Source organism: Lithobates pipiens, unplaced genomic scaffold (assembly GCF_037356315.1).
Source record: "Lithobates pipiens isolate NorthernLeopardFrog02 unplaced genomic scaffold, aLitPip1_a1.2 Scaffold_51, whole genome shotgun sequence".
Taxonomy (NCBI): Eukaryota; Metazoa; Chordata; class Amphibia; order Anura; family Ranidae; genus Lithobates; species Lithobates pipiens.
Genome location: NW_027507874.1, coordinates 2,677,303 through 2,701,492, shown reverse-complemented (window position 1 = coordinate 2,701,492; position 24,190 = coordinate 2,677,303). Strand labels below are relative to the sequence as shown.

At 48.4% G+C, this 24,190-nt stretch overlaps 2 protein-coding genes across 2 annotated transcripts in view; both read right to left on the bottom strand.

The window, feature by feature from the left end:
* LOC143957110 (uncharacterized) overlaps positions 1-24,190 on the bottom strand; it is a 497,982-nt gene that overhangs the window by 234,250 nt on the left and 239,542 nt on the right. The window lies entirely within an intron of this gene.
* Positions 12,061-12,475, bottom strand: LOC143957171 (histone H4). The gene has a single exon (XM_077467323.1). The coding sequence runs from the start codon at positions 12,464-12,466 to the stop codon at positions 12,155-12,157; it is 312 nt and encodes a 103-aa protein (XP_077323449.1). The 5' UTR covers positions 12,467-12,475; the 3' UTR covers positions 12,061-12,154.

Below are 24,190 nucleotides of genomic sequence, written 5' to 3'. Positions count from 1 at the left end.
GGGGACCCCAGAATCTTCCTGTGAAGTTTTACCCGGTAGGCAAACAAGTTGGGGGGAGTCCCCCATTTGGGAGCTAGGGGGAGAATGTCCAGCCCTAAGCTTTATCAGGGAGCTGGAGGGGTCTCAGCGGCAGGAGCGGGATATGGCTCAGGAGATGGAGGTAGCTTCCTCCCAAGCCTCCGCCGCTGTGGGGGGTGTGGCTATGTCTCCAACCTTGGAGGTGGTTAAAAACAAGGTGCCTGTTGGGAGGAGGGTAGAGGGTGGGAGTGGGGGGGGGCGTGTGCTGCTCCGTCGGAGCCCATGGGCTCATCTCAACGGGGGTCTGGCCCTTCCCCCACAGTCCCGAATCCCTTATTGGGCACGCAGGAAGAGGCAAACCTCTTAGGTGCCCTGAAAGCTGGGCGCTCATTTGCCCAGGTGGCAGGTTCCTCTGTCCCTCTGGGCCCCCTGTATGGCCAGTTTGGTGCCCAGAATTTCTGGGCCCCCCCTGAGGAGCAGCTCCAAGGGGCACAGGCTTGGTCAAGGGGTACGGGGGGTCCAGAAAGGCGCAGGTGGAATGCGGTGCAGTTTAGGTGGGAGGGGACGTCAGCGTGTCCCAGTAGGGGTCAAGTAATTGACTACATGCTGGGGTTGCGCTTTAAGGTTTCTGACTTGTTCGCGGTCATACATCCCGCAAACAGCAAGGAGTTCGATGTGAGCTTCGTCTCCGTGGTCTCTATGGAGCTTTTCCTGACCCTGTACGAGATCGTCAGAAAGTCAGATCCATGGAAAGGTTTCCGTGTAGTGCCTCTTTCGAGGCAGGAGGAGATAAAAAATGTGACCGTCTTGATTAGAAACGAGTCCCTTCCTCCTGAGGATATCGCAACCTGGCTGGCGCGGTATGGACAGCTCCAGACAGGGTTGAGGAAGAGTTTGGACGAGCGCGGGGTCTGGACGGGTGCTTGGTTGGTCAGGATCCGGCTCAAGCGCCACAACAATACCGTGGCGCATGTACCCGGGAGCGCATTTATAGGGAGAGACCAGAGCCTGGTTTTCTACCCTGGCCAGCCCTGTCGGTGTTTCAAATGTGGCAGTCCCACGCACCTTAGAGCGGACTGCACCATGCCTCGCTGCGTGAGGTGTAATGGCTTCGGCCACTCACCTGAGGGTTGCAGACTCATAGTTTGCAACCTCTGTGGGGAAATGGGGCACCCTTTCAGCCGCTGCCCCAAGGCTTTTAGGGGGTGCCAGGCTGAGGGGAGTGCTCCAGGCCCGGAGGGTAAGCCTATCCCTAGACAAAGTGGGGATCCCAAACCTTCTGGGCCACAGAATGAGGGTGCCCCCCTCCCTCAAAGGGTCAGACCCCCCAGGCGTGAGCAGGGGGCAGGCACTGCATCAGCAGGCATGTCAGTAGGTTCCCCAGGCCCTGTCCGGCCCTGTGCCCGATGGGGCGATGGTAGGAAAGCCAGCTGAGAAACAGACTAAACCTAAAAAACCCTCGGTTAAAAAACATCCCCCCCATCCGGTTCCCCCCTCTCCCCCTTCCCCTCCCCCCTCTTGTTTCCCCTCTCCCTGCCTCCCCTTTCCGTCCCCTACCACCTTCCCCTTCTTCCCCTTCCTCCCCTTCTTTCCCTCCCCCACCCGTTTCCCCCCCCCCCCCCAGATGTACTGCGTCCGCCTCCGGATCCGGCGGCCCTTGTTATGCCTCCTCCCTCTACGGAGATAGTGGGTGGTCGGCAGGTCGGCCTGGCGGGGTATCCCAATGGACACCTCTGAGGTGGGTAAGGGGGTGAATAAGCGCCCCAAAGACGTGTCTAGTGGGAGGTCAGATGGTGAGAGCGGGAGGGAGCCCCCCAAGTCCGACTGGGTAAAAAAAAATGAAAAAGCGGAAGAGGAAGGGCCTGGGGAAGGAGGGTGGCGAGGACCCCCTGCCTAGCACCAGTCTGGGGGTGGGTGGGGGACCCTCGCTCGCCCTCTGGAACCGTTTCGGGGTCCTATCCTCTGACTCTGAGGAGGATTGACCTAGGCATGTAATATAGAGAGGAACGTAAACTTTAATCACTAAGGATGACGGTACCCGCTCCAATACGCCTTGCGACGATTAATGTTGCAAGTGTCCTGCAAAGCCTGCGGAAGGATCCTCGTATTCTTCGGATCAAGGAGAGGGACCATTACTGGCTGGCCACTCTCCTTGATCCACGGTACAAGGGTAAGGTTGCCGACCTTATCTTGCCATCGCAGAGGGAGCAGAGGATGAGACATCTCCGGGAGGCCTTGCAGAAAGGTCTGTGCAACGCGTTCCCAGAGACTGGGAGGTTACAAACTCCTGGTCCTGGACAACGTGTTGCTGAGGCATCGGTCAGAAGGAGCGGCGGAGAAGGTGGCCGTCTGACTGATGCTTTCAGACAATTTTTTAGTCCGCAGCCCCAAGGTATGATCGGTTCCAGCACCCATCGCCAGCGTCTGATTTACATGGTGCAGGAATACCTAGGGGCAAGGTCAGACTTGGACACCTTTCCCACTGAAAATCCTCTGGCTTACTGGGTCTTGAGGATGGATCACTGGCCAGAGCTTGCACAGTATGCAATTGAGCTACTGGCCTGTCCTGCATCCAGCGTTCTTTCGGAACGCACCTTCAGTGCTGCTGGTGGCTTTGTTACCGATCACAGGGTGCGCCTGTCCACCGAATCAGTTGATCGACTGACCTTCATCAAGATGAATCAGTCTTGGATCACCCACAGCTACCAAGCACCTGAAGCTGATGTAACAGAATAATTTGTTTTGAAATATCACATCCCTTCAAGACTGCCTATGCTGATGCTGAGTGACTGTCCTGTTATGTTGATTGTCTATCCTCTTCCTCCTCCGCTGATATGTTGGAAGAACATTTCTGGTTCTGGGTGATGCCATCAGCCCAATTTTTCTGCCCCTGTTTAACAGGGGCGTTTAAGTACAATTTTTGATGCAATGCTTTGCAGCAGGGCTAATTCCTGCAATCAAACAAGAGTATATGGGAGAGGTTGCAGTGTGGTGGCACCAGCACCAGTGCCTAAGGCCCAATTTTTCTGCCCCTGTTTAACAGGGGCGTTTAATTACAATTTTTGATGCAATGCTTTGCAGCAGGGCTAATTCCTGCAATCAAACAAGAGTATATGGGAGAGGTTGCAGTGTGGTGGCACCAGCACCAGTGACTAAGGCCCAATTTTTCTGCCCCTGTTTAACAGGGGCATTTAAGTACAATTTTTGATGCAATGCTTTGCAGCAGGGCTAATTCCTGCAATAAAACTAGAGTATATGGAAGAGGTTGCAGTGTGGTGGCACCAGCAGCAGTGCCTAAGGCCAAATTTTTCTGCCCCTGTTTAACAGGGACATGTAATTACAATTCTTGATATAATATTTCACAGGAGGGCCCCTTCCTGTGCCCACCCAGAGTAACGGTGAGGACTTATAGTGTTGTGGCACCAGCACCACAACCACCAAAGGTCAATTTTTCTACCACTGTTCAACAATGGCATGTAATTACAATTCTTGATATAATCGTTCACAGCAGGGCGATCCAGCGCCCACCAAGAGTCACTTTCAGGGCTTACAATGTTGTGGCAAAACCAACACCTTGTTCCGCCATTTCTGCAGAGCATATAGGGCAGGCCCCTACTTTCAAACATCCAACTTACAAACATCTCCTACTTGCAAACGGAAGGAGACAACAGCAAGTGAGATGAAAAAAGATGGACGACAAAACAAATTATACAGGGGTGATAACCCTTCCCTATGTTTTCCAAAAGCTTAAAAATAGTTTTTTTGACTGGAGCTACACTTTAAAAATGTACCAGTTGAAAATTACAAACAGATTCAACTTAACACAACAAACCTACACAGTCCCTGTCTTGTTTGCACCGCCTGTATACTGCTGTTCTGAGTATATAGGGCCTGGGGGCCACACGCATTTCCTATTTTTAAATATGGGTACAGGGTTCCCCTTAATATGCGTACAAGACCCAAATAGGCTGGTAATGGGCAGGGAGGGCTACCCATGCCATTTTTCTCAATGATTTTCAATCATATTGCAGGAACCAGATATAACATTAAAACCGCAAGCAGTTTTAAATGGTGATATTTCCGTTTAATGTCATTTTGTGCAGGGACTGTTCTAAACACGGGAAACACGTGGCACTTCACAGGCATCCTACAGACACCCCCCAGGCACCATATTTAAAGGAATATTGCACTTTTTTTTTTTCACTTTAATCGTCATTAAAATCAGTGCTCCCACCAAAACGGCCATTTTTAAAAACATTCTAGGCATTGACCCATGTCCCCTGGGGCAGGAGCCAGGTCCCCAAACCCTTTTTAGGACAGTGTCTTGCATATTAGCCGTTAAAATTAGCACTTTTAATTTCGAACGTTCGAGTCCCATAGACTTCAATGGGGTTCTAATGTTCGTACAAATTTGGGGTCCGTTCGAAAGTTCTGGTGCGAACCGAACCGGGGGGTGTTCGGCTCATCCCTACTCACAGGTAAAAAAGCACCTAGGCTGTCAGCGACTGTATCAAAACGCTACAAAAAAAACTGTTAGCGATCACAGGGATCAGGCCTGACTCTGCGAACGCTGCAGTTATGTGCGTTGTGTTTTGTAAGTGACAGTGATCGATCGATACTGCACTTGGGTGGGCTGGGCTGGGCTTGGCGGAGGGGCTAAACGCAGGTGCTAGCAGGTATCTGGGCTGATCCCGCTAACAATGCGTTTTGGGAAACCTAAACTGCTGGCGACGCTAATATAGATCTGATCAGATACTATATTACTAAGGGAGGTGTATGCTTTGTGCGTTAGCGGTACTGGCACTAACCTGACGCTGCCTGGGGTGACGCAGACCTTATCTGACCCTCAAACTTATATCACCCGCCGGGTGATCAGGGGGTTAAACCTTTATTAGGTAATAAATGGTGGGTGCCCTGAAACTATAAAAAAATAACTAACCAACCAGCGTCACCTGTAACAGTTATATGGTGATCACTGGTGAAAGGGTTAACTAGGGGGCAATCAGGGGGCTTTATGCGGTAGTATATGGGGGTCCCTGGCGCTATAAAAAGCTGCGGCGAACCTAAATACCTACCTGCCTAACTAGCGTCACCTGTGACACTAATACAGCGATCAGAAAAACGATCGCTTATTAGGCTGGGTTCAGACTGGAGCGATGCGGGAACGCCACGAATCCGCGGCGGGTTCCCGCATCACACTGCCCTATGCGAACTGCTGGGAGTGTCAGTGAAATATTAATGACACCCCCAGATCAGTTCGCATATTGCAGTGCGATCTGCAAACTCGGACAGGAATCGGATCGCATGGTGTGAACACCCATGCGATCCGATTCTGTTGCGGACCAAAAAAAGGGTCCCGTGCGAGTTTGCGGCGGGTGCGGCGGGTGCGATGCGAATTCAGCCATACTATCTGTATGGCTGAACTAGAATCGCACAGAGATCGGATGTGATTTGCAGTGCGGTGCGAATCACATCCGTTCTCATAAACCGCTGCAATGTGAACCCAGCCTTAGTGACACTGGCGACGGGGGGTGATCACGGGGTTAAACCTTTATTGGGGGGGTTAGGGGGGTGCCCTAGAACTAAAGGGGGCTAACCCTAACTGCCCTAACAGTTATTACAGTCACAAATGACGCCAATGCAAAAAAAAATAAAAATAATGCAATTGGTGTCACTGTGACTGGGGGTGCAGGGGTGATTGGGGGGGTGAAGGGGGGGTGAGAGTGTGCCTGGCATGTTCTACTGTATTGTGTAGTGTTGGTGCAACTCACCGATCCTCTCTCCTCTGTGCTGGAACGAAAAATACTGACACGGAGGAGAGATTACATCACTTTCTCTGCCTGTATTTACATTACAGGAGAGGAAGTGATGTCACACTGCACTTCCATTCGTCAGGAGCGATCGCGAGGGGGTGGCCATGAACGAACGGCCGCCCCCTCATCCCGGATCGCTCCTGAACGGATTCCGACCGCCGCTGGCACCGGGGGGGCCCCCCACCCGCGGGAAGGCAGGGACGTACAGGTACGCCCATATGCCTGCCCGTGCCATTCTGTCGACGTACAACTGGTTAAACAGGGGCAGAAAAATTGGGCTGATGGCATCACCCGGAACCAGAAATGTTCTTCCAACATATCAGCGGAGGAAGAGGACATACAATCAACATAACAGGACAGTCACTCAGCATCAGCATAGGCAGTCTTGAAGGGATGTGATATTTCAAAAAACATTATTCGGTTACATCAGCTTCAGGTGCTTGGTAGCTGTGGGTGATCCAAGACTGATTCATCTTGATGAAGGTCAGTCGATCAACTGATTCGGTGGACAGGCGCACCCTGTGATCGGTAACAAAGCCACCAGCAGCACTGAAGGTGCGTTCCGAAAGAACGCTGGATGCAGGACAGGCCAGTAGCTCAATTGCATACTGTGCAAGCTCTGGCCAGTGATCCATCCTCAAGACCCAGTAAGCCAGAGGATTTTCAGTGGGAAAGGTGTCCAAGTCTGACCTTGCCCCTAGGTATTCCTGCACCATGTAAATCAGACGCTGGCGATGGTTGCTGGAACCGATCATACCTTGGGGCTGCGGACTAAAAAATTGTCTGAAAGCATCGGTCAGACGGCCACCCTCTCCACCGCTCCATCTGACCGATGCCTCAGCAACATGTTGTCCAGGACCAGGAGTTTGTAACCTCCCAGTCTCTGGGAACGCGTTGCACAGACCTTTCTCCAAGGCCTCCCGGAGATGTCTCATCCTCTGCTCCCTCTGCGATAGCAAGATAAGGTCGCCAATCCTTACCCTTGTACCGTGGATCAAGGAGAGTGGCCAGCCAGTAATGGTCCCTCTCCTTGATCCGAAGAATACGAGGATCCTTCCGCAGGCTTTGCAGGATCAGGGAGGCCATGCAGCGTAGGTTAGCTGAGGCATTCGGTCCGGAGTCCTCTGGGTCACTAAGGACAACATGATCCGCAGCTACCTCCTCCCAGCCACGTACAAGTCCACGGGTTTCTTGGGACTGTAAATCATCCCTACAAGACTGCTGCTAATGCTGAGTGCAAGCCTCCACCTGCATGCTGACACAATCATCCTCCTCCTACTCTTCCTCTTCCTGTGTGATGGGTGGCACAGCAGGAACACTGTCTGGATAAAGGGGGCCTTGAGAGGCAAGGAAGTCCTCTGCTTCCTGCCTCTGTTCTGCCTCAAGTGCCCTGTCCATTATTCCACGCAGCGTATGCTCCAAGAGGTGGACAAGAGGTACAATGTCACTGATGCATGCACTGTCACTGCTTACCATCCTTGTGGCCTCCTCAAACGGTGACAGGACAGTGCATGCATCCTTGATCATGCCCCACTGGTGTGGTGAGAAAAAACCGAGCTCCCCTGACCCTGTCCTGGTGCCGCAGTCGCACAGGTACTCATTGATGGCCCTCTGCTGCGTGTGCAGCCGCTGCAGCATGGCCAACGTTGAGTTCCACCTGGTGGGCATGTCACATATAAGGCGGTTCTTGGGCAGGTTCAACTCCTTTTGGAGCCCAGCCAGCCGAGCACAGGCATTAAATGATCGGCGGAAATGCACACAGACTTTCCCGGCCTGCTTCAGGACATCCTGTAAGCCGGGTACCTGCCCAAGAACCACTGCACCACCAGGTTAAGGACGTGAGCTACACAGGGCACATGGGTCAGTTGTCCCTGTCGGAGGACGGAGAGGAGGTTGGTGCCATTGTCGCAAACCACCATTCCTGGCTTAAGCTGGCGTGGCGTCAACCACCTCTCGGCCTGCCCCTGCAGAGCTGACAAAACATCCGCCCCAGTGTGGCTCCTGTCCCCCAAACAAACCAGCGCGAGCACAGCATGGCATTGTTTTGCCTGTGTACTTGCGTAGCCCCTGGAACGCCTACGGAGCACAGCTGGTTCTGAGGACAGAGCACTGGAAGAGGCCATGGAGGAAGAAGAAGAGGAGGGGGTGGAGGAGAGAGGTGTGTCACAACCAATAGTAGCATTTTGGAGGCGTGGTGGCGGAACAACCTCCAACACTACAGCACCTTGTCCTGCATCCTTCCCAGCTGCCAGAAGAGTGACCCAATGGGCCGTGAAAGACAGGTAACCTCCCTGTCCATGCCTGCTGGACCATGAGTCAGCGGTAATATGCACCTTACCGGTGACCACCCTGTCCAGCGAAGCAAGGACATTGCCTTCCACATGCCGGTAGAGAGCCGGAATCGCCTTCCGTGAGAAAAAGTGGCATTTGGGGACCTGCCACTGAGGAACCGCACATTGTACAAACTCACGGAAGGGGGCCGAGTCTACCAACTGAAAAGGCAGCAGTTGAAGTGCTAGCAATTTAGCCAAGCTAGCATTCAACCGCTGGGCATGTGGATGGCTGGGAGTGAGCTTCTTTCGTCGGTCCAGCAGCTGGGGCAGGGACATTTGCCTGCTATAATCGGACGTGGGTGTACTGCTAGCAGAGTGCCCGGAAGCACTTGGCTGTGACACACCTAATGCTACACCTTCATTCCTCTCAGAGCAGGTTTCAGAGAGGACTGAAGGTCTAGTGGGGTTGGAGATCCCAGCTGATGAGGAGCAAGGAGAGGTCCGCTTTGTTCTTTGGTGTGGGTCTTTGAGGTACGCTTGCCAACGAGCTGCATGGCAGGTCAACATATGTCTGGTCAAGCATGTGGTGCCCAAGCGGCTGATGTTTTGGCCACGCGAGATACGCTTGAGACATATGTTGCAAATAGCAGTGGTGCGATCTGATGCACTCGTCTCAAAAAAGGCCCACACCAAAGAACTTTTAGAATAACGCGCAGAGGCAGCACCCTGCACAGGCGAAGCTCTGCGGTGTGATTCAGTCGGTGTGCTGCCCCTAAGCTGGCCCCCGGAGGGCATCCTGCCTCGTTGGACATGTGCCTCCTCCTCCTTCTCCTCTCTCCTACTAGGCACCCACGTGGAGTCAGTGCCCTCATCATCCCCTCCCTCTTCATCGCTGTAGCAAACCTGGCAATATGCTGCAGCTTGTGGAACATGACTGCCAGATTGCTGCCCTTCTTGAGCATCCCCTCTCTCTGCATTCACGCTACTGCCTTCCTCTAGCTGAGTGTCATCATCAGAGGCTACAAAACACTGGGCATCCTCCTGGAGCATGTACCCAACACTGTGCTCTGAGACTGGGTGAGAGAGTATGAGGAGGATGAAGAGGGCTTGGTCATCCACTCTACCAAGTCGTTGGCATGTTGCGGCTCAACACATCCAGCTGCTGAAAAGAAGGACAAGCGTGTCCCATGGCCACGTGCTGATGATGATGATGCACCGCATCCACGACCAGCACTGTTGTCTCTAGACACAGAGCCTGCTTGCCCTATTTTATCGGCTCGCGCCTGTCTGCCTCTCCTTGCTGGCCTTCCAGACATGGTAATGGCCTGAAGGGAGTTGGGAAAAACAGCAATTGGGTAGTGTATATTGTGCTGGAGGCACACACAACTTCCACTAAGGCCGCGTACACACGGGCGGACTGTTCGCCCAACTTTGTCCGCTGAACAGTGTTTGGGCGGACAGTCCGCTCGTGTGTGGGCTTTCAGCGGACAGTTTCAGCGGACAGTTTGACGGACAAGGTTTTTCGGAATTTCCGAAAAACTGTCCGCTGAAACCTTGTTTCAGCGAACAGTCCGCTTGTGTGTAGGCTTGTTCGTCAAACAAAGTTGCGCGCATGCTCAGAAAGGATTTTCACGCCGAAAGTTATAATGCAGTGTATAGGACGTCGTATTTTTCGTCCCGTCGTACGTGCCGTTCACGTCATCGCGCACGGTTTCAGCAAACTGTTCGTCCGTCGTGTGTGGCCATGTCCGTCCATGCTCATTTTGAGCGGACTGTTTGCCGAAACTGTTTGACGGACAAAGTTGGGCGAACAGTCCCCGCGTGTGTACGCGGCCTAACTCCTGCAGATGGCTCAAATAGAGAAGAGCTATGTAGGTGCATATAGCGGTGTATACTGGGCTCAGAAATTGAGATCAGAAATTGTAGTAAAACAATTATCCTCCGACTGATCGGGAACACGGATCTCAGAATGTTCCTATTATGCCGGGCGGGGTATGGAACGGATTTCACTTCATTTTAAGTAGAACCTCACAATCATCTCAGATCGGCTAATCTGACACAGAAATGTAATGAAACAAAATGTCAATACTTCCGGGGAACATTCCAGACACTTGATAAACGCGCTGAAATATTATATTTCCCGGGGTTTGTGTTACAGAATCATAAAGAATGTTTTCTATAGAGATCAATGAAAAGTCTACAGAACAGGCATTTTCTGGGCTGAAAACGGAGAAAGCTCAGAACACATTTCTTTGGATTCTTCATCAAAAACATCATTGGCTCATGAAGGAATCGCCGACAGCTCTGATTGGCTCATATTTCAAACTGCTACATTCCACATTTGCCCGCCAGAATTCTTTAGAACGTTACAGACAAATAATCAGCCCATTTATACCGCCAAATCCGACACTGAGACCATCAGATGAGACAATTATCTGAGAAATATCATCAGCGCTTTGTTTCCAAACTGATTCATCGATTAGTCTGGAATAGAAATCGATTCAGAAGATTGTTGAATGATGTAAAATATGTTCTCTGTTACTAGATTTCTAAAAAGTGAAAGGACTGGTAGAAAACATGACACTCCCAGATACATATGTACAATGAATCAATAAAACAAACAGATCGTTATCCACTGTAACGAGAAATCAGCAAAATATTAACAATCTTTCTAAGTAATTATCTACAAAGTACTGAATGGTTTTATCTTAGAAACATAAATGAACCCCCCCCCCCCCCTTTCTTTAGTAATCTGTTACAAATATTAACAATAGTAACTGGTGATTTGTTTTCTCTCCGAAAAAGAATTGGAAGAATAGGTTTGTCATGAGATCTGTATAGGATCATGGGATTGGCCTCTATCAGATGTAGCAGTAACAGATTTCCCCCATATTACATTTAGAGAATATATATATAATGTGAATGGACTGGTAGAAATCATGACACTGCCAAATATATAAAATGATGTACAATAAAATACATAATCAGATCTGCATAGGATTATGTAACTGAAAAAGAAAGAAAAAAAGATACAAATATGTACTATGAATCAATACAGACAATATTGCGCTTCTGATGAATCACATCGGTTTCCATTCAGCAAAATATTTAAAAGCTTCTAAAATGAATAGAGCCGCCCTTCTCATCTCCGCTCAGCTTTACACCCAGGAAGGAGAGATGTAGGAATAAAATGCATTTCTTTGTTTCCTTTTCAAAATAATCTTTATAAATATGAAATATTGGAACTGGTGTTAGGGAGTGTTAAAGATTCATGTTTTCCATGTAATCTCCAGGTACACGTGCGATCTGCTTTACCAAAGAGTCGTAAGAACACAACAAAATGATCTATCCAATGTTGTATCTAATTGGGTAGAGAGTTGATCTTCAAGACTACAATCTGTACTCCGGATGAAATATGAAAACTTCTTCCACCCTAACAAATGAACGAATCCGATGATAATTGTACAGAAATCCTCCATCCGTTTCCTGCTGAGATTTGGCGCTACAATAGATCTGGTTCTCTGGATGGAACGTTCTTAGGACCCATACACGCTATTCGATTGTTTATCAAAACCATATAATAAGAGATTAAACCTTAAGTTTCAATTTGTATACAAATCAGGCAGGCCCTTACACTGCGTGGTTTCGGTAAATCTGAAGAGAAAAATCTGCAGAAAATCGAATCGTGTGTATGGGGCTTTAGACTTAGGGGAGAAAAGTCCAACTAAAGCTGATCCGATCCCAGTTCTGGATGTTTCCAACAAACCAAAAAGGCTGTTTGATGTGAATCTTTAATAGGCCAATTAAAAGCAATCACCCCTTTCATCTCCTACAGTGTGATCACACTTAGATCGCCTATATAGGGCGAATGTCACGTGTCCAACCCCCAGAACAAACCCCCCCGCTACAGAAGTGTGTACGACGCGTCATTTAGATTTCATTTACTTCTACTAATAACGTAAATAGCGGTATGTAGTTCTTTGTACGATAAGGTGGGTGGCCCTGAGAAGGACCTTTGTGTAGGTGAAGTAGGTAGGTGTCTATGAGGGTTTAGCCTCCGAATCCATAAAGCGTGCGCCCCTGGCGTTTGAGAGCATAGACGACATCCATGGCGGTGACGGTCTTCCTCTTGGCGTGCTCGGTGTAGGTGACGGCATCGCGGATGACATTCTCCAGGAAAACCTTCAGCACTCCGCGGGTCTCCTCATAGATGAGTCCGGAGATGCGCTTGACACCCCCTCTGCGGGCCAAACGTCGGATGGCGGGTTTGGTGATGCCCTGGATGTTGTCCCGGAGCACCTTCCTGTGCCGCTTGGCGCCTCCTTTCCCCAGACCCTTCCCTCCTTTACCGCGACCAGACATGACGAGTATTTCCTGCGCAAATAGGAACTGAGCTCAGCCGTCTGCCTGCCCTCCTTATATACAGCCTGAGCGGACCTGATGGAAACCTTCCTGGGAAAGAGGCGGAGTCACACCCATCCATTACAAAATAATAGAGAATGTCATTCCTTTATCAGGCTCCTAAATTTTCTGTTGTATTCCGATACATTAATGCAGCAGCAATACATTTCCAGAAGATTAATTTCTTCTTTATTCTCAATTATTTTCTATTTATACCTGGATATTAAACGGAGAACACGAAGATTTAACGCTTCATAACAGAAAAACAATCAGCCGTTTCAATTGTTCATAGTAATTTTATATTTATAAAACATAATTTTGAAAAGGAAACAAAGAAACACATTGCTTCTGACGTCTCTCCTTCCTAAGGATGAGCGGACCTGATGGGAGACAGGAGGAGAAGGGGCGGGGTCTAGTCATTTATTACACAACAGAGAATTTAATTTAATTAGCTTTTCAATAGATTGCTGAATGGAAACTGATGTGATCCATCAGACGCACAACATTATCTTTATTGATTAATTGTGCATATTTGTCTGGGATGCCATGATTATTACCTATTTCTACCAATAATGTCATATTTATCGATCTTTGTATAGGAAGCGCAAAATATGTGCAATCTGCTAAATGTATAAATGTATAAATGTATAAATTATAAATATATAATTATATATCAGACAGAGAGTCAGAGAATGAAAATGTGTGTGTGTATATATATATATATATATATATATATATATATATATATATATATATATATATATATCTATATTTATATATTATATGTCTATATTTCCCCATTTAGTTTTCTGAATTCTGAGGACTTGGAATAAAAGAGAACATATGGAAATGTTTTATAATATTCAATAATCTTCGGACTCCATTTCTATTTATTCCGGGCTATTTGATGAAAATAAAGCATCGATGATATCTCTCGGATAAATGTCTCATCTGATGATCTCAGTGTCGGATTTGGCGGTATAAATTGGCTGATTATTTCTCTATAACGTTCTTCACTATTCAGGCGGGGAAATTTGAAATCTGGAATTTGAAATCCGAGCCAATCAGAGTTGTGGGCGTTTCCTTCATCAGCCAGTAATGTCTTTCTGATGAAAATGTCAAAGAAATGTGTTCTGAGATCTTTCTCGGTTTTCAACCCAGAAAATACTTGTTCTATAGACTTTTCGTTGATTTCTATAGGAAGGGGGTGAATAAACCTCCCTTCTATTCCCATCCTGATTCTAGATTTATCGCGGAGATCATCTCCACTTTCTGTCTGTATATACATCCCCTATTCACCTCCTTGTACTGCACACACACCCCAGTGCTCTACCAGGAATGACCACAAGGTGGCAGAGCTGAATAACACTTATGCCGCACTCACACATTGTTACAATAAAAGATCCTCCACAATCTCCCGCCTTACATTGTTACTTTACATGAAATCACAAGAAGAGAAGATCGTGGAGTTCTTAACCCTCAACACAATGGAGGAAAGAAGCAAGAAAAACGAAACATTGTATCTACTCAATCAGCCCAGTCAAATCTTTGTCTATTTGTATCTATTTCAATCAACAGCAGATCAATGTACACACAGGGTGGGGGTTGAGCTGATTCTGTGTACTTATGTTTATTACTATTATTGTTAATTAAGAACTATAATTCACATGTACGAAGTATCAGATACATACAAATCTGATCACAATATCACCCCGGGCAGCACACAGTCCTAAATAAAAATGCTTCCTAAATCATTGGACGTGTTTATCACCATAATGAATTTACAAATGATCTCCAATCCAAATCTGCGAACCATTTTATTCCCAATCATTCCCGTGTCTGAATGTCTTAGTGTATATATGATGTGTATCATAGAAGCCCGTCTAGGAGGTGGGACTTTGTTACGGCGGCTACCCGGGCAATTCAAATCCAAGCTCTGTGACTAGGGATGAGCCGAAAACCCCCCGGTTCGGTTCGCACTAGAACTTTTTAACGAACCGCAAATTTGTACGAACTTTAGAACCCCATTGAAGTCTATGGGAGTCGAACGTTTGAAATAAAAAGTGCTAATTTTAATGGCTAATATGCAAGATACTGTCCTAAAAAGGGTTTGGGGACCTGGCTCCTGCCCCAGGGGACATGGGTCAATGCCTAAAATGTTTTTAAAAATGGCAGTTTTGGCTGGAACACTGATTTTAATGATGATTAAAGTGAAAAAAAAAAGCCAAATATTCCTTTAAATATCGTGCCTGGGGGGTGTCTATAGTATGTCTGTGAAGTGCCACGTGTTTAGAACAGTCCCTGCACAAAATGATATTTAACGGAAAAAAAAAGTAATTTCAAACTGCTTGCGTTTTTGGCGAATTTGGCGCGAACGGCCCATAACATTAGGTATTCGGTAACATTTCCGCCATTTTGTGTTTGTACCGGGGGTCTAAGTACGTTGCCACCCAGTATTGGTCCTTGACCCTTATGCTTTTTATACGGGGGTCCCTGTTAAAACACTGGAGCATGAAGGCCCCCATTTGCACTATAATGGAAGCGGTGTGGTGACCTGGCTCCTGCTCATCATCCAGGATAATGTCGTCCTCCTCGTTTTCCTCTCCCTATCCATGCACAACAACAGGGATCCCAGAAAGGTTTAAAGCATGCTCTTCTTGCTCCTCCTCATCCGCCCCAGCACCATCCTCCTCTGACTCCTCTTCAGACTCCTGTTGTTGAATTGTCTCAGATAGAGTAGCCCCCCCCCCCCGGGAATTCATCCAGCATTGCAACTTCCTCATCTTCCTGCTCCTGCTCCTCCATGGCTTGATCAATGACACAACGCAATGCACGCTCCATAAAGAAGTCATAAGGTACCATATCACTGATGGCGCCATGGCTGCTACTGACCAGTTTGGTGATCACATCAAATGGCCGCAGAAGTCTGCATGCGTCACGCATGAGCAGCCACTGGCGCGGTGAAAAAAAAACAGCTCCCCGGAACCTGTTCTGCCGCAGAGTTCGTACAGGTAGTCGTTAACTGCATGTTTCTGCTGGAGCAGCCTATCAAGCATATAGAAGGTTAAGTTCCATCGCGTCGGGCAGTCGCAAATAAGACGTCTGACCGGCAGATTGTGTCACCGCTGAATGTCAGCAAGGCGAGCCATGGCCGTGTAAGATCTTTTCAAATGAGCCAAGATTTTCCTTGCCTGCCACAAGATGTACTGGACCCCAGGGTATTTGACAACAAATCGCTGCACGACCAAGTTTAAGATGTGTGCCATGCATGGCACGGGCATACTTTTGCCCTGTTTCAATGCGCTAAGCAGATTGGCACCGTTGTCACACACCACTTTACCTACTTTCCAATTGAGCGGTGTTAGCCACTGATCTGCCTGTGAATGCAAAGCTGAAAGGAGTGCAGAGCCAGTGTGGCTTTTGGCTTCCAGGCACAACAGACACAGCACAGCATGGCAAAGTCTCACCTGGCATGTCAAATAGGTTCTGGGGAGTTTGGGCGGCACAGAGGAAGAGACGCTAGCAGCAGAAAAGGAGGAGTCAGCCGAGGAGGAGAGGGAGAAGGATGGAGGAGGAGGAGAAGAAGAGGCAGGCCCGCATGCAATTCGTGGCAGTAAAACCAAATCTACATGGGTTCCCCATTGACAACGTCAGGTATGACGAAACGCGTCTGGGAAGGCACGCAGTGACGCCACCACGTTGTAGGAGAGGAGGACGGGCTCCTGTTTGCCGGCCGGCTTTTTTACATTGCTCCTATATGGTGTGTTTTATCTACGTACTTGTAAGTGCATTACTTTTATTTTAATTAAACTGTTCCTACGTTATTACGCTATGTCAGTTCCTTTCTTTTCTGTGGACCTCTGAGTTCCTTATTTGAGACCACGGAACAGATTACTATCTAGGAAGTACTGCTATGAGATGGAATGCTGACCCACTGAAGGAAGGTTAACTTGGATGTGATCCACCGACCATATATAAACGCTTCATTTTATATATTTTCTGGTAAGCGCATTCACTATATGGTGACGGGCACTTCATGCGCTTTGGAAAGTGTTGAACCACTGTGGTGCTGTTATTTATGAACACTAACGTCCATCATCTGGATTCACCTATGAACTTTTCTTTGATTGGACTCTTTTTTTGTGTCATCTTTTGGGCACTTTTTGCTATTTGTACATACTTGAGGTGTTTTGCTTATTGTATTAATTATTCACCTGTTAAGTAATCTTAGCTTTTTATTATTTTTATTTATTTATTTTTTTATTATTTCATTTTATATCAATTAGAGGGTTGGCGCAGCTTTGTATTTTTTCTAAATCTACATGGGTGCCACGGGTTACATGCTTGACGGCTGTCAGAAGGTTCACCCAGTGGGCAGTAAAAGTAATATATGTTTGCTAGACCACGTGTCTGTGGTCAGATGTATCTTGGCACCGACACTGTGTGCCAGAGATACATTCACTTGCCGCTGAACATGGCCATATAGCTCTGGGATGCCATTCTGTGAGAAATACTTCCTTCCTGGGACCTTCCATTGTGGTGTTCCAATGGCCACAAATTTTTGAAAGGTGGGGGCGTGGCCTAGCGGCGGACCAAGATGGACGCGTAGAAGGAGCACTCCAGTGACCAGGGCCGCATTTTAGCCATAATCAGCGGACAGAGACAGCAAACGCAGCGGGGATGGTTTCCAGGAGCTCCTCTCTCACCCGCGCACCAGCAGATCCGGCATCGCAACTCGGCCGCACAATCCCGGAGCTGTTCCGCTCCCAGCAGGCAGATGCACAGACATCCAGGCACCCACATGGCGGAGATGCAGGAAGTCAGCTTGCAGACCGGCTAGAACAGACGAACCCGGCGAGCCCAGGTACTCTGACAGCCCCCTTTCTCAGCCTTGCGGACTTGCAAGCAGTAGCCATTGACATTAAAAGTGCCCTAGTTGCAGCAATAGCAGATGTCAGATCCGACATCAAAGCGGTGGCTTCCCGCTTAGATCAGGTGGAGGCCTCCGCCATGACACACAGCAGGGCGATCAAACAAATTCAGCAAGTCTCCAACACCCATAACCAACATCTAATTGATATGCAGCGGCATATTGAAGATTTAGATAACAGGGGGAGGAGGAGGAATCTGCGATTCAGAGGAATCCCTGAGTCGGTGGAAGGCCCCCAGCTACAGCAGGTTGTCTGGGCTCTCTGCAATACATTGCTGAGCAGGCCTCCAGATGCACCGGTCGAAATGGAACGATGTCACAGAGCTCTGAGACCTAGGGGAAGGGACACGGAGCCCCCCAGGGATGTAGTTTGCTGCCTGGTCAGCTTTACACAAAAAGAGGACATTCTGCGCCAAGCACGCACTCATGGGCAGCTACAACATGATGGCCACCCTGTCCAGATTTATCAGGACCTTTCCACCATCACGTTGCAACACAGAAGGGCGCTTCGCCCGTTACTTACTGTCCTCAGGGATAGGCGTATAATGTACCGCTGGAAGTTCCCTTTCTGTTTGATGGCTACTGTAGGCAACCGCATGGCCTCCCTGCGGGTACCGGCTGACCTACTAGAATTTTGTGACACCCTGGGTATCCCCTTTGTTCGGGTACCAGACTGGTTTAGCCCCTTCATGTTGCTGGAACCATGGGTATCTGTGCACCAGGATGTTACCCCACGCTCCAGGAGACACAGACAACGCAGACGTCGTTCCTCATTAGATTCCTCACAGAGGGGCCCTGATGCAATGATCACTGAACGGGGGCCGAGGTCTTCACCTAATGCCTCACGGCGTAAAACCGATACCTAGACAGCTCGAGCTGGCTGTAAACTACCTGATCACCACAGCAGGAAACTTATCATTCCACAACCCACCCCAGTAAGGATTCCTCCACACTACCTGCGAAGCCCACGTGATAAACAGAAAGATCACCGGTCCTCCCGTCCCCTTACTTTTATGCATCTTCTTGCCCATGGACCATCAGATGGTTTCGTTATTCCCCCCTAAACCTGGAACCTTGCACAGTCCGACCCTCTGCCGTTAGGAGGGGTGACAAGTTCAGCCTGATAGAGACTACTGGACCACCTTTTCCTACGGTTTGATGTCAGCGCAATGTGTGCACTGGCTGACCTAGGAGACGTGCCCATCTCTTGATTACACTACCCCTTGACGGGGGCCCACGGTCTCTCCAGTTAGACAGGAACTGCCCAAGACTATATTCGAGACCTTGTGCTTTTCCCAGCCCTGATTTATTACCTTTGGCGGGTCTCCGTTTGCAAAAGATGAAATTTGCTGGGGGCCCAGAGCGCCTGGATCCCGCACAGGGGACTGACACATGAACTCTACCTGATAAGTATCACCTTTTGCTGTGCCCTCTATGATAGCGGACTTATGAAGCTGGCTACCTTGGTAAGGGGCCCTTTCTTACAGGTCCAGCGGTACAGTGGAAAGAAAGTATCTACACTGTGTCAGGACTGCTATGTTTACTGTTACTGGGGGGACCCCACGGTAGACCTCCAAGCCTCGACCAAATTCTATTACCTAAAGTTTTTTTTCAATTTAATAGGCCGTGCGGCTGCAGGCCTTGGGTTTTTGTTAGATAACTCATAGTTTCATGTGATTATGGAGTACTGGCGGGGGCTTGGAGATCTGCTGAGGGGGAGGATCTCCATACTCTCCTTTTGACTGAGTTATGGTATAGCTGTTGCTATTGTTTGCTTTTTGGTCTTAGTTTAGTTTAACATAATGTGTAATTTTGGTTAAATAACAGGTGTGTTGACTTACATATTGGGTTAAAATACACAGACTGACACACACCAGCCGCTGGAGAAGCCCGAAAAAGTTACCACTCCACCACTAGAGGGTGGGGGACCTGGGACCTCTCAGGGCCCAAGCTGTAGTATAACTATATAATCCCCACATCCATGACCCCTAGGTGGCGTGAGGTGCCGGATATGCCTCGCACGTTTAAGGTGGGGGCGGAATCCAGCTCCTGTCTACGCCATCGGTACCCTTAACCTCTGCCCTTATTGTAATTTTGATAGCGGTCCTGGTCTGAGCACATAGAGTTTTTTTTCTTTTTTTTTGGTTCACCCGCTTTACTCCATTCCCACACTAGAGAGGCGGGTCCCCTCTGGAATATATCCGGCCTTTCTTTTCTCTCCCCGCACTACCCTAAATATTAGGTGAGTCAGCGGGTCTAAGCTCATCTCCGGATTACTGATTCCTACCCTAACAGCTTGCCTTACCCACACATTATCTGGGGCATAGAGGGCTTTAGCTAAACCCCTTGCCCGGGAGGCAGCAGTAAACCCCCACATCGTTCTTTAGGCTATCCATATACACTTTTTCTGACTCTTCGCTAAGCTAGGCTCTGATCTCCCCCTCACCCCCCCCCCCCCCTTTTTTTTTTGTCTTGTCCCCTTTCTTTCTCTCTCCTCGCCTCTCACATTCCCTCCTCCCTCCCCCCCCCCTCGTCTCTCTATATTGGGTTTGTATTGTTATCTGGAGCGCAATTACCCTTCCCTATAATAGCATTGATCCTATAGCTAGGAGTTTGAGAGGACTGTAAGAAGCATTTCATCAGCTATGGATAAGTGTATAGAAACGGAGCAGCGTTTTGATGGAAGCACATAGACATAGAGCTCAAGTGTTGTTCTTTCAAGAAACACATTTTAAAACCGGTGCGCACCCGCGATTCCAGAATGCCCGCTACCCGACGGCCTACCACGCCACCTGTCCGGACGCTAAAACAAAAGGCGTCTCAATTTTACTCGCAAGAAACCTAGGCCTTGAAATTTGAATTTTTTTACGCTCAAACATTTGGCCCACGGAAGCCTGCCTTTTTCCAGAAAAATGTGAGTATGGCATGATGGAAGGTAGAGTGGAGGACAATTGTGAGGAGAGAGGAGAAGTAGAAGACGAGGCTGGACGGTGAGAGCCTGGAGTGTGGCTTTGTGTGTTCCGTTGCTCGCACTGGGCTCGATGATGGCAGCTCATGTGCCTTCTTAAGGCGGTCGTCCCTAGGTGAGTGTTGGGCTTACTGCGACTTATGCGTTGACTGCAAAGATTGCAGATGGCAACACTATTGTCAGCAGCGGACACGTTAAAAAAAGCCCACACTGCGGAGCCATGTGCCGGCATCCTGGGAGCGCCAGATGTGACCGTACATGGTTGATGACTCGCTCCTGATACATTAGCAGTCTGCTTTGTCCCTCCTGTGCAATGTAAGTTCTTCCTGCTTCTCCTCCCTATCTGCTGGTCCATATCTCCCTCTGAACTCCCCTCCTCTTCCTCTCTTGTGGGCACCCACGTGACATCACTAGACACGTCATCATCGATGTCACCTTCCCCACCGCTATTATTAGAGATCTCGGAGTAGGCAGCAACAGCGGGGACCAACCTCCTCCTTGGGTTGATCTGGGTACTATCGTCAGACTGCTGAGTGGCGGTTGTTGCTACCTCCTCTTCCTGATCCAATGCCAAGAGTAGCTGTGCATCGGAAATGTCTTGATATGGATCGGAAAATAATTCCTGCGACTCAGGCGGAAGGTATATTGTGGTGGTGGGGGTAGTGTCTTTGGGAGTGTTTTTAGTGTCTTAGCCGAACACCCCTGGTTTGGTTCACACAAGAACTTTCTAACGGACCGAAAATTCATATGAACTTTAGAACCCCATTAAAGTCTATGGGACTCGAACATTCAAAATCAAAAGTGCTAATTTTAAAGGCTAATATGCAAGATATTGTCCTAAAAAGGGTTTGGGGACCCGGCTCCTGCCCCAGGGGACATGGATCAATGCCAATTTTTTTTTCTTTTTTTTTAAACGGCCGTTTTTTCGGGAGCAATCATTTTAATGATGATTAAAGTGAAAAAAAAAAGTTAAATCTTCCTTTAAATATCATGCCTGGTGGGGTGTCTATAGTATGCCTGTGAAGTGGCACGTGTTTCCCGTGTTTAGAACAGTCCCTGCACAAAATGACATTTAACGGAAAAAAAAGTCATTTAAAACTGCTTGTGGTTTTAATGTAATGTCTGGTTCCGGCAATATGGATTAAAATCATTGAGAAAAATGGCATGGGTAGCACCCCCCCCCCCCCCGTGCCCATTACCAGCCCCTTTGGGTCTTGTACGGATATTAAGGGGAACCCTGTACCCCCAAAAAAAAAGGAAAGGCATGGGCCCCCAGGACCTATATACTCAGAACAGCAGTATACAGGCGGTGCAAACAAGACAGGGTCTGTGTAGGTTTGTTGTGTTAAGTAGAATCTGTTTGTAATTTTGAATTGGTACATTTTTAAAGTGTAGCTCCAGCCAAAAAATCTATTTTTAAGCTTTTTTGGAAAACATAGGGAAGGGTTATCACCACTGTACATTTTTAACACATGGCAGCTGCCATTGGAGTGGACCATCTGCCAGGATGCAGAGGAGGGTGGAGAGGTGGGCGGATCCTATGTGTGTGCAGGTTTGGGCCCGCTATCAGGCAGACTCTGCTCCACTCCGGTACGGTGTAAGGTGTGTGCTGGCCAGTTGGTGCCAGCAGAGGGACCCATGGAGGAGGAGGAAGTCAGGAAGGAGGAGCCCCCCGCCCCCCTGCTCTTTTGTGTGTGCATGTTGGGCCCGCTGTCAGGCAGGCTCTCTTTCAGTACTACAGTGAGCAATGGGGTGTGTGTGTGTGTGTGTGTGTGTGTGTGTGTGTGTGTCACTGCCTCTACCTGTTCTAATTCCCCCACCTTTCCTGCCCCCTTTTCCACTGTTCTAATGCCCTCCACCTTTCCTGCTGCACCCTCACCAATGACGCTGCCCCCCGCATGCCTCGCTGCCCCTCTTCCATGAAACTGATCCCTCCTGTCCTGCTGCCCCCACAAAACTTCACCCTTCAGTTCTGCTGCCCCTGTTTATCCATCTGTCACCCTCCTGTCATACCTCCCCCCCCCCCCCCTCCTGTCATGCTGCTCTTCTCCTGTGTCACTCCACCCTTCTGTCTCCCTGCCCCCTGCTAACACACTGCCCCCCCCCCCCCCCCCACACACACACACACACTTGCACCACTACTCCTCTACTGTTCCACTTCCCAACTCCTGTGGTAGGAAGAGATGAGACTGGAGGAGGAGGAGGACATGGGATGGATAAACTGGGACTGTGGGAGGAAAGGTATTGAGGAGATGGGACAGGAGGAGGAGAACATGGGATAGAAGAGATGGGACTGGTGAAGGGTGAGGATAAGGGATTGGAACTGGAGTAGGAGTACATGGGATAGAGGGGATGGGACTGCAGGAGGAGGAGGGAGCGGGATGGAGGAATATGGGACTGGAGAAAGAGGAGGAGGATGTGGAAAGGAGTAGATGGAACTGGAGAAGAAGGAGGAAGATGTGTAATGGAGGAGATATGACTAGAGTAGTAGGATGAAGTGAGATGGAGGAGATGGTACTGAAGTAAGAGTACATGGGATGGAGTAGATGGGACTGGAGGAGGAATGGGATCGAAGTGATGGGACTAGGGGAGAGTTTGGGACAGTCAATGGGGCCCGCCGCAAACTTTTGGCCTCGTTTGCGGTTCACGAAACGTCCTGTCGGAAGTTTGTCCATCTCTGTTTACAGTGGCGCTCAATAATAGGGCACTATTCCTCCCCCTGATACCAATGATGGAACACTATTTCTCCCACTGATACCAATAATGGGGTACTATTCATCCCAATGAAACCAATGATGGGATTCTATTCCTCCCACTGACACCAATGATGGGGAGCTATTCCAACTGACAATAACAATAGGGACATAATCACTAACACTGAAAATGGGGCTCTATTCCTTCTACTGACACCAATGAGGAGTCACCATTCCTCCCACGGACACCACACATATAGTGTAGGGGCATAATTCCTGCCACTGAAAACAATGATAGCACGCTATTCTTCCTCTAACACCAAAAATGTTCTTTTTACTCCCCCATGAAGTCTGAAGAATAGTGAACTGGGCTTTTGTATAGAAAGATGGGAGACCCCTGGCCCTAGAGAGAAATCTATCAGTATAAATGACCAAGATTTACTATCAAGATTTGACACACCATAGACTATAATGGGATTTGCCACAAAGTAATGATTACTGGACTGAACTTTGGGGGTATGAAATGTTAATGGAGTATCTCTTTGGTAAAATAATAATAATAATAATATAAATAAATTATTTGTTCATCTTTATACAGTATGTTTTCTAAGTAGGCTATATAGCTGTGTAGTAAAATGTGTCAATAAACTTACTCAGAGTATTTGAATGATGACAATATATTTATCATGATGAAATAATGATACATAACCACCAGAACAAACTACTTACTAGTCTGCTGTGTAATGGCTACAAACTTACAGTTGTCACAATGAGCAATTCATGATAAATAGTACATGAAATATGACCTGTTCTCATCAGATGACACCTTTGTATCTCTAACAATCTCCCCCATCACATCACACAAGGATCTCATGGCACCGGCTGATGTTTTTGTTCCCGGCTCCTTCTACTCAGCTATAGATGAGCAGAGTTCTGTATTAGAGGGAAATGTTTCCTGATCTTCACTCTTCACTCATCTAATGTGAAGATGATTGTAGTGGGAGATGAGAGAAGATTGTTTTCTGATGAGAATGTGTGTAGAAAAGCAGGTAGAAGGAAGAATGGGACACACACTCGGGAGGATGGATGTGTTT